Source organism: Trachymyrmex cornetzi, unplaced genomic scaffold (genome assembly GCF_001594075.2).
Source record: "Trachymyrmex cornetzi isolate Tcor2-1 unplaced genomic scaffold, Tcor1.1 scaffold876, whole genome shotgun sequence".
Taxonomy (NCBI): domain Eukaryota; kingdom Metazoa; phylum Arthropoda; class Insecta; order Hymenoptera; family Formicidae; genus Trachymyrmex; species Trachymyrmex cornetzi.
Window position 1 is genome coordinate 7,505 of NW_017300219.1, and position 10,203 is coordinate 17,707.

The 10,203-nt window shown below is 47.9% G+C and overlaps 3 protein-coding genes across 3 annotated transcripts; all 3 read right to left on the reverse strand.

The window, feature by feature from the left end:
• Positions 1 to 3,571: 3,571 nt before the first annotated feature.
• LOC108769207 (uncharacterized) lies at positions 3,572 to 4,027 on the reverse strand. Its single transcript, XM_018520067.1, has one exon. It carries the CDS (start codon positions 4,025 to 4,027, stop codon positions 3,572 to 3,574), a length of 456 nt encoding a protein of 151 aa, XP_018375569.1.
• A 2,126-nt stretch (positions 4,028 to 6,153) lies between these two features.
• On the reverse strand, positions 6,154 to 6,722 carry LOC108769208 (uncharacterized). Its single transcript, XM_018520069.1, has 2 exons — positions 6,504 to 6,722; positions 6,154 to 6,384 (listed from the first exon to the last, which is right to left on the reverse strand). The coding sequence occupies exons 1-2, from the start codon at positions 6,720 to 6,722 to the stop codon at positions 6,154 to 6,156; spliced, it is 450 nt and encodes a 149-aa protein (XP_018375571.1).
• A 40-nt stretch (positions 6,723 to 6,762) lies between these two features.
• On the reverse strand, positions 6,763 to 8,096 carry LOC108769209 (uncharacterized). Its single transcript, XM_018520070.1, has 3 exons — positions 7,367 to 8,096; positions 6,948 to 7,285; positions 6,763 to 6,906 (listed from the first exon to the last, which is right to left on the reverse strand). Exons 1-3 carry the CDS (start codon positions 8,094 to 8,096, stop codon positions 6,763 to 6,765), a joined length of 1,212 nt encoding a protein of 403 aa, XP_018375572.1.
• Between the last annotated feature and the right edge of the window lie 2,107 nt (positions 8,097 to 10,203).

Here is a 10,203-nt window from a genome sequence, read left to right on the forward strand (position 1 = left end):
ATCACTCATATTCCCTCTCTACTCGATCTAAGAGTATTGTGGAATATAAGACGTGACACAGTACTGAAAATCTATAGTGCACATAACGTAAAACTATAGATTTTCAGTTGTGGCAGTAAATTTTGGAACAGAGGTCTTGTTCTTCGCGCAAACTATTTACATAAGTATTCAGTTCAGTCTTTCTACATATAATACACTACGCGACAAAATTATCACAACAAAATTTTTCATCGAAATTTTGCTATTTTTCAAATGCGCATAACTCGGTCAATTTTCATCATATCAAGACGATTTTTTTTCATTTTGTAGGTAATTATCTGTACTTTAAGAAAAACTTGATGTGAAATTAGGTGCAAGTCGATGCAGCATCTCCATGTTTTGATAAAGCCCAAGCATTTTTTTTCTTAAAAAATTTGATTGTTTGACGCGCTACCTGGATCGCCCCGATTTTTTTTCGAAAATACCACATAGACCATTGTAAAGTGCACTTTTCAACAAACAATTTGAAAAAAAATTCGAATCTCTACGATTTTTTTTGATCGAGTAATGCCATTTTGTAGTTATTCGGGCGTTTTTAACGAATATCACCAGCATTAGTATCACATGCATTAGCATTACCCGATACGTACTGCGAGGAGGTTGCAGGTCGGACTTTACGCATCATTTTTGCCCTGAAAAGGGCCGATTATGTAAATCATTTGTCAAATTAGGGATCCCGTGGCTCGTCACTTGCACAGTATTTTCTGATTCCAAACCCTATTTGCCTAATGCCAGAACGGTCAAGTGTTAGAGGCATTCAATACCATGTATTGCCACCTCGGCGTCGGATAACCTCTCCTAAATGTTCTTGCATATTAATGCATGCTCTGATTGAATCTTAAGGTATCTTGTGCCAGATTTTATGTAGAGCTCTCTCAAGCTGCAGATTAGCAGGTCTTTTCAAGTTACGTAATCTCCTACCCATCATGTCCCATACATGCTCAATAGGATTGAGGTCTAGGCTGTTAGATGGATGAGGCAGTAACTGTATATTGTTTACTGCCAAGTACTCACGAGTTACCCTCGCAACAGGGGGAAATGCATTATCCTGCATCAAGATGAAATCACGGTCTATTCGTCGACGCATTGGAATCACAGGGGTGATCGACCACGGCTCGATTGGACACCACCAATCACAGCGACCGATGCTTAGGAGCTTTGTAGTCTCAAGCGCTGTGAGTGGCTCGTGTTCAATTGAGCCGTGTCCAACTGGGTGCTCACCCGGAATCACACAAGGACGCAAAACTTCGTTTATGTAATGTACCCCTGTGAATCCTGGAGGTTGGAGAATCACTAGATCTGTTCGATGGTTCATTGATATTCCATCCCATACCGTAACGGATCCTCCACCGAACGCTCGAGTTGGATCAACATGATTCGCTTTAAAACGCTCTCGTCTACGTCGCCAAATTCGGATCCTAGCATCATTCCCAAACAGACAAAATCGAGATTCGTCTGTAAACAACACATTTCTCCACTGTCTGGCCGTCCAGTTTCGATGATTTCGGGCGTAACGTAGACGAGTTCGCCGATGCACTGATGTCAACATGGGCACTCTAGCACAAATTCGTGATCTTAAACCTCTTTCGTGAAGGCGTCTTCTTATCGTTTGAGTACTAATTCGTTTGCCTGGTAAAGCTTCATTCACGATTTGTCGCGCAATCCTTGTTGGGAGGCGCAGAGCTTCATTGACAATGTTTCGATCCTCCCGATTCGTAGTTATCCTAGGTCGACCTTGATCAGGCCTCCGGCGATAAGAATCTGTTTCTTGGTACCGACTAAAAACACGCGATACCGTTAAGCGATTAATACTCATTCTTATTGCTACGGCGCTCTGACTCAATCCCGCCTCTAGCAGAGCCACAATTTGAGCAGATTGAATTTCAGTAAGCCGAAGCATTTTCAGTAAGAAAATAAAATATCATGTGCTTTTCTATATTTTTTTATTAGTATTCACTATGCATAATAAAATTAATGTTCAATACGGATCCTTCCCCATAATAAGGTTCGGCATTTGATTCTATCGCAATATTCGTTAAAAACGCCCGAATAACTTCAAAATGGCATTACTCGGTCAAAAAAAATCGTAGAGACTCGAATTTTTTTCAAATTGTTTGTTGAAAAGTGCACTTTACAATGGTCTATGTGGTATTTTCGAAAAAAAATCGAGGCGATCCAGGTAGCGCGTCAAACAATCAAATTTTTTAAGAAAAAAAAATGCTTGAGCTTTATCAAAACATGGAGATGCGGCATCGACTTGTACCTAATTTTGCATCAAGTTTTTCTTAAAGTACAGATAATTACCTACAAAATGAAAACGAAAACGTCTTAATATGATGAAAATAGACCGAGTTATGTGCATTTAAAAAATAGCAAAATTTCGATGAAAAATTTTGTTGCAATAATTTTGTTGCGCAGTGTATAATTCCATATAATTTCTTTTAACAATATGTCAGCATTACCTCTCAGTAATTTATAGCGTGTCCATCATTGGCTTAACATTTTCATAAATAATTAATGTTATTTCATGAGGTTGCATACCTTTTATCGGACTAATATGGCCTATTGAGTTGAATCTCAATCTGGAACATGTTTGACAGCTATTATGAGACGTGCCAACGACTGTGATATCCGTACAGGCAATTCCGACAACCATATCTATCAGAAGATCGACAAAGAATTGAATATTCTCCGTGAGTATCCTAGCTTGACTCCTTGACTTACAGATCTTCTCGAATGTCATCTTTCGTCTTTGCGACAGCCCAGCCAATAGACGAGTCTATCAGAGAGTGGGTTTAGTCCGTAATGTATCGCTACGAAAACCTTTCGTATATTTATATGGTAAATCATTTATTGTAGACTTTAATGAGTGGCCTTCATTTGGACACACTACAATTGGACACGTTGCAATTGGACATGTTCCAAATGGACACGTTATATTGGACACGTTAATATTGGACACGTATTACTTGGATACGTTAATATTGGACATGTATCACTTGGGCACGTTAATATTGGATACGTATCATTTGGACACATTACAATTGGACACGTTGCAATTGGACACGTTATATGGGACACGTTAATATTGGACACGTATCACTTGAACACGTAAATATTGGACTAATCCTAATCCTACCCCTAACCTTTTTTTTGTTTACGCTGGGGAAATGCGTTACGCATACCCGCCCTTCCGGGGAGAAGGAGTAGGGTTATGTGGGACTCACCCCAGACCTGACGGTCCAGGGCATACCCACTAAAATTCCAGCGAGTGTCCTACCTTAGGCGCTGAGTCAGGACGGAGAAGGCTCTGGACACAGTACTCACCTTCCCGTCCTGACGCCTGAAGCGCTTGCGCACTTCTCAATCACTTCTCTAATCCGCAGTGAGGGAGGGGACACCACCTCCCCTCTCACCACCAGGCCCCAGGTTCTATAGCCGAGGAATGATGAGTCACCCGCTCATCATCCCCGAGAACAGACGGACCCAAGTCAGGTCCAGACCCACTTTTAATCTCGGCATAGCCAAGTGCCTACCTCAAATTAATTTCCTTCCCGTTGTCGTCGGGCGTTCGCTCGCGAGTGCGTTCCGCCTCCTCGTTTGTTTTCATTATGCTTTCACAAAAACGAAGGACTGCCTCCCTTTTTTCATCATCGAGTACAGCCCTGATTAGAGCAGTACCCGATATGTCGTCTCCGACGTCCCGGATTAGCGCTCTTCTATCTTGCTCCCAAGCCGGGCACTCTTCCCGCGTATGCTGGGCCGTATCCAGCCTGGCCGGGCAGTGCCAGCACCTGGCAGATTCTTCCTTCTTGATTGTGTGCAAGTACTGCCCAAAGCACCTATGGCCCGTCAGTATTTGGGTGCATCTGTATGTGAGGCCGATCTTCGCCTCGGCCCATTTTTGGAGATGGGGTCGGAGTGCAATCCCCACCGCCCCTCCCGATTGACCAGGTCTTTTTGTCCAAGTTTCCCAATCGCGGAACATCCTGTTTCTTTCCCTTACTCTTATCGGTTCCGCCACACCAGGGGGAATTCGCTTTAGTCCTTGTGAGCGTTATTCCTGCATGGCTTCGTATACTTTCGCGTACATCTTTACTTTTAGTAGCAGAGGCGGTGTATCGGCTAATATAGTCGCGGTAGCAAAGCTTACCGTTCTATATCCTCTTATGGCCCTGCAGACGATCCTACGCTACACCTGTTGTAGTTGGCGCTGAATGAGCTTGCTCTTTTCCATCTTGTCTATCTAAGCAGGAGCCGCGTACAGCGCCATCGAGTCCAGTACTGTGGCGTGCAGCCGTCTAACCCTGGAACTTGGTCCCCCGATGTTTGGCAGAATTTTTGCCAAGTTGCCTGCCGTTCGTAGCAATCTCTCGCTTAGTACCTGGAAGTATCGTTCGTAGGTCCATCGGCTATCCACGATCATCCCCAGGTACTTGAGGCTATCCTTTAGGATGATGTCCGTATTATCCACCCTCACGACGGACTTCTCCGGCGGACATCTTCTGTTTCCTCGGAAGTATATTGCCTCCGACTTCCCACCTGAAATGCTTAGCCCCAATGCTTTAGTATGGAAGATCACGTTGGCAACTGCCTCGTTGGCCCTGAGCACGGCCTCCTGCCAGTCTTGGACTCCTGCCAGTCTTGGCCTCCTGCCAAGACAAGCGTGTCGTCCGCATAAGCGGTGATTCCGCAATCATCTGGGAGTTCGACGTTCTTCAGTACCTCGTTGTAGCCGAGCGTCCATAAACATGGACCCAGGACCGATCCCTGCGGCACTCCACGCTCGACCCTTCTACTTTGGGTCTCTCCCCTTTTGTCTACGTACGTGAGGTACCTTTTTGAGAGGTATGCTCTCAGGACCCTCCGAATGTAATAAGGTATCTTGAGCGTCGTGAGCGCTTTTCCAATTCCATTCCACGGCAAGGAGTTGAAAGCGTTCGATATGTCAATCGACACTCCTACCACAACTCCCCCCGTGGCTTCAATGTATCGCTCTGTGAATTGTCGCACGTTAACGATGGCGCCTCTTGTGCTGCGTCCTTTATGGAAACCAAATTGGGATGCGTTTAAGCGCGATCCCATACCAAATCCGAAACTGTCGAGATAGTCGTTGATGCGACCCACTACAATGCGTTCGAAAATCTTCGCCTCCTCATCCAGGAGGCATATGGGCCGGTAACCTGAGGGATCATTCGCTGGTTTGCTGTTTTTCCGTAGCAACACCAGTTTGGCTTGCTTCCATCTTTCCGGAAAGACTCCGTCCTTCAGGCATTTCGTGAATAGCTTTCTCATTTTGGCGAAGAGTCCATCCGTCACCATCGACCATGCCTGGCTCGGTACCCCGCTGGGCCCAGGCGCCGCTTTTCTCTGATTCATTTTCCTCACGGCGAATTGAATCTCCTCGTGGGATACCTCCATCTTTGGCACCCAGCGTCCGCTACTCACACTGGGGAGGCTATCCCTTTCCCTCCATTCCTCCTCTCTTTGGTTCTCGGGGGGCGGGAAGAGTGTATTTAACACCTCCTCCAGAAAAGGAGGGTCCAGCGAAACCGTAAGTGGTACCGTCCCATGTCGCAATTTATTAAAGACCAACTTGCATGCCGTCCCCCATGGGTCCTCGTTTAAGGATTCCACAAGACATTGCCATGAACGTTCTTTCGCCTCGTAGATCGCTCTTATCTTTTTCTTAAGTATCCTATATTTGTTTGCTCTTGTTTCGATTTCTTCCGGTTCAGATCTTCTGCGGGCTCGTTTGATTGCCCTGCGCGCTCTTGAGGCATCCTCTCTCAGCAGTGCTATCTCCTCGTTCCACCAATGGACACTCTTCCTCGGTCGGGTCTTAGCCCTTGGCATTGCCACATCGCAGGCGTTTATTGCAATTTTCTGCAGCTTGTCCGCCTCCCTATTTAGGTCGCAGTTCTCCATATCCCGTTCTAGACGGCTCGTCGGCCAGGAGCTCGCTATGATGGGTGCCTCGAACATATCCTTGTTTAGCTTTTTAACAGCCCAGCGCTGTTCCGTAGCTCCTTTTCTTCTCTCCTGCGCGGTTGTTAAACCCAGCTCCATCGTGATCAATAGATGGTCCGACATCGTCTCCATCTGTCTCATCTGTCATTTTGCGATCCTCCTTGCGAGGCCAGGAGAGGCCCATGTGATGTCTACGGCCGATTCACCCGTGGCCCTAACACAAGTGCTCGTCCTTCTCGTGTTCATGCAGCACAGACTCAGGCTGGCAACCCAATCTTCGAGAAGCCGTCCCCTCAGGTTCGTAGTCCTGTCACCCCACGGAGTCGATCTGGAGTTGAAGTCTCCCGCTACAATCATGGGGCTTTTCCCATAACTCTGTAAATGTTTTGCCAGATCTTCTAAACTCCTCTCGAACTCAGACCTTGCGAGACTTGGGAAAATGTATACGCCGGTAACGTACATTTCCCCCCATTTGACCATGACGAAGCCTCTACCTGCGTAGAGGCCTTCGTTAGCGGGAGTGGGTGGCTACTCCGACGCCAACAGATGGCCACGTCTCTTCTCAGGTCACCCACCCAATGGGGGTGGACCGGAATTCGATATGGCTCCGCAATTACCGCCAAGCCAATATAATATTCCGCCATTGTTTGAGCCAGGATGTCCTGGGCGTTTCTGGCCCTGTTTAAGTTTCCTTGTAGCAGGGTATTAGCCATTTATACCCTGTTTTGTGCTATTTTCCTTCCCCGGACTTCTCTAGTCCGTCACTCCTGGTTCATCACCTTTGGGCCACTCGGTGGGGCTCAGTTCCGAGGTCTCATGTTGTTCATGTAACGTCTCAGTCTCCATTGGCGTGGGACTGTTTGCCGCAATCACTTTTCCCATTTTTTCTTCCGTTGTCTTCACGTATTGTCCCTGAGTGTTCCGTGTGTATACAGTACGTTCTGTTGACCAGCTTCCAGGGTTTTTTCCTTTTGCTTTCCGGTCCTATCAGCCAACTGGTTGTTTTGTGCCCTATTCTTATTCTTCCGGCCTGTCTCGGGATGGCAGGCATTTCCCCCCATTCGGTGACCGTGGGGTAGTCCCGCCTCCTCGCATATCAAACATTTGACAGCCTTCGTACATCCTCTTGCCTGGTGGCCCTCTTCCCCACATCGATAGCACGCGATGCTACGGTCTGTGGTACTCCTGCACTCAGCCTTTATGTGTCCAAATCGTAGACATTTAAAACATTGCAGTCCACGATCAGGAAGCAACGTCACCTTCGCAGTGGTCCATCCTATTCATATTTTTTTGCCGTCAATTAATTTATTGGCTGCTACCACTGGGTACTTGACCCATATGGACCCTAGTCCGTTACGGGCTTTATTGATAGGGCCCATTTTTACGTCCGCATGATTGCATTCGGTTGCAGTTACTATAGTTTGTAATACCTCCATAGATGATATTGAATCATCCAGGTTGTCAATGCGGATCTCGGTCGTTTTGACAGGTCTCGAGATCTTGATTTCCCCGTTCTCGGCGAATGTCTCCTGAAGCTTCATGGCTAGTGCATCCGCCTTCACTGCACTATCTGGGCCTGAGATCTCCAGTAAGAAGGCCCCAGTCTTGGCACGGCGCGGGCGTAGTTCCGGGATACCCAGTTCATCCAATTTGATTCGTTCCTTAGCCTTCCTTAGAGTATCCGCATACGTTGTATCGCCCTCTGTAGCGATTTGAACAACCGCGGTACGCGGTGGCCTCTTCTTTTTTATCTCCATTGGGGGTTTTTGGCTCAGTAGAACTCTGGGGTTCTTTCCTGTGGATCTCGGAACCACCGGTTTCTTTAATTCTCTCCTGGCCTTTCTTCCGAGTATCGTGGCCCATGTTTCATCCGTTTTAACCGGCTCCACAGCCTTAGTATCTCGAGAAAGTGTCTCTCCCTTATGCTCTATATCTGTGCGTCGCACTAACCGTGACCTCGATCTCACCCTTGATCTTCTTTCTCCTTGGGAATTAGATCTCGTTCCAAGCTCCTCCCTAATAATCTCTCTTATAATTTCTGCAAGCTCAGTAGGCTTGCTTGCAGCTTTTCCCAGGGCCTGAGCCATCTTCTTCTTCTCCTGTTATTTTCTGCCGATTGTAAGGCCGCCCTGATCCGTCTTTTGGATGTTTCCATCGCCAGGTTTTGTTCTCACGATCGTCACTTTATGGCTTTCCGGCAGGATACGGTCCCCGATCACCTTAGGCTTGCCACGAATCGCCGGTCTTATGGCAGGAGACCATTCCTCCCTTGGCGGTAAGATTACCTCCTCTTGTGACTCATCGCTAATCTCCATTCTACTTTCTTTGGAGATTTCCTCGCTGTAGTCTTTCTTTTGAGAGTTCCTCTGATTTTGACGGAGGCAGCTCAGTCTTTGAGAGACCTCTTTGGAGTCGCTCGCTCATGTCGACCCTACTTCGGTTTCTTGTGAGCTTTTTCTACCCGCTAACCTCTTCAGGTCTGTGAGCTCTTTCTTTAACCGAATTATTTGTTGCTCCGCAGCTTTGGTTCTTTCTTTTTCTTTATTTAACTGCTCCTCGAAGTTCTTCTTCATATCTACAATCTCTTTCTTTACGAGAGCGATCTCTCCAGACATTGTCTCGTCCGTTGATTTCTCTGCTCGTCCCTGCAGCACTTGGAGACATCCGAGCGTTGCGGCAGCGGATAACTTTAGGGACTTCTGATACGTTCCCTTTAAGTTTCCAGAGGTTTTTGCAATCCTTATGACCTCCATCATGTAGTCCTCCGTTTTTCTGGCGATTTCGCCGCTCGAGTGATCTTCAACTTCTTCTGTGTATTTGTCCAGATTGATCTTGAACTTTTTTATCAGTTCTTTATTGGACAGCTCTCTTATGACATCCTCCCTTCGGAGCTGTAGCCTTTTCTCCTCCTGTTCATTCACCTTTTGGAGGACCTCACGTTTAATAAGGTATCGCTCTCCGTCCTGAGATATATTTGTCCTAGGTCTTCCTCGTCTTCTTTTGCCGACGGAGGAGCCTTTATCTTCATCGTCATCCTCGTCGTCAATGGCAACTATTTTATCCGGAGGTTCCCCGGATTCTACATCATCCTCCATCTCCGCCTCATCTTTGACGCTCGGTTTCCTAAAGAAAGATCCCCTCGGTCCTTTCTCTTTCCTCCCTTCCTTCTCTGATGTCTCGGTGTCAGTGGCTCCATCCTTCTTTGTATCAACTTGACTCCTTTTTTATGCCGTTGAGTCCCTAAGACCCTCTGAGCATCTCGGCCCCGGGCGCTCTCTCAATTGTCGTTCCTCTACATAGGGAGACCCAGTTATTGTTGAGGACGGTTTTGGTGAGCTCTCCGGTTGATCCTCCGACTAGGGAGAACCGATGCCACCCTTAAGACGCAATGCATCAGGTGTCTCTTCAGGACTCAAGAAGTCCTCGTCTTCATAATCGTCGTAACTGAGAGCATAGTAAGCTTTATCGGTAACGTCCATAAGGTCCGTTCCCTCACTGTCCCACTCCTATGGGACAGAGATCGTCTCGGTAGAAGAGTCTTCATCCTGAGCACCTCCTTCCTTACAGACATTCACATCCGAGGGGACCCCATTCTTCCCCACGCTCTCCGTATACGATGATACCATCGCCTCTGCCATCGTCGCAGGCGCATTTCTGCTCGACGACGAGCCTGCGGTGCACCCGTCGTCGCGCCTGTCACAGGATACCTGATCCCTAGGGATCAGGTCCGACATGGGGGTGGCCAGGACGCCACCTCCCCCACGCCGGCAGCTGTCGGTTCCGATACCAACTGCTGACGTAGTCATCAATTCTTTATTCTCCATCTATCTTAACATTAAAAGGTTGGGGCTATTTTACAAGCCGCCCCCGGCCGGGTGTACGATTTTCCTTCCGGGTTTTCCTTCCCTTGCCTCCGTACCGCCGGGCCCCGCCTCGGAATAAGTCCGAGCGGCCCCGGCGGACCGAGAGCAGCAGGCCCCGCCTCGGAATACGTCCGAGCGGCCCTGCCGCCCGGGAAACGTCCCGGCGGCCCGTCCACCTTCCCAGCTGGCAACCATCCCGATGGACAGTCGCCCACACCCCGCTAGGGATACCGCACCGTGCAATGGCCCTAAGACCTGGTCGGCACCCTAGCGTTGGATCCTCGTGCAATGGGGTTATCCCCCGGGATCCCCTTCCTGTGGCGTGCGGCCG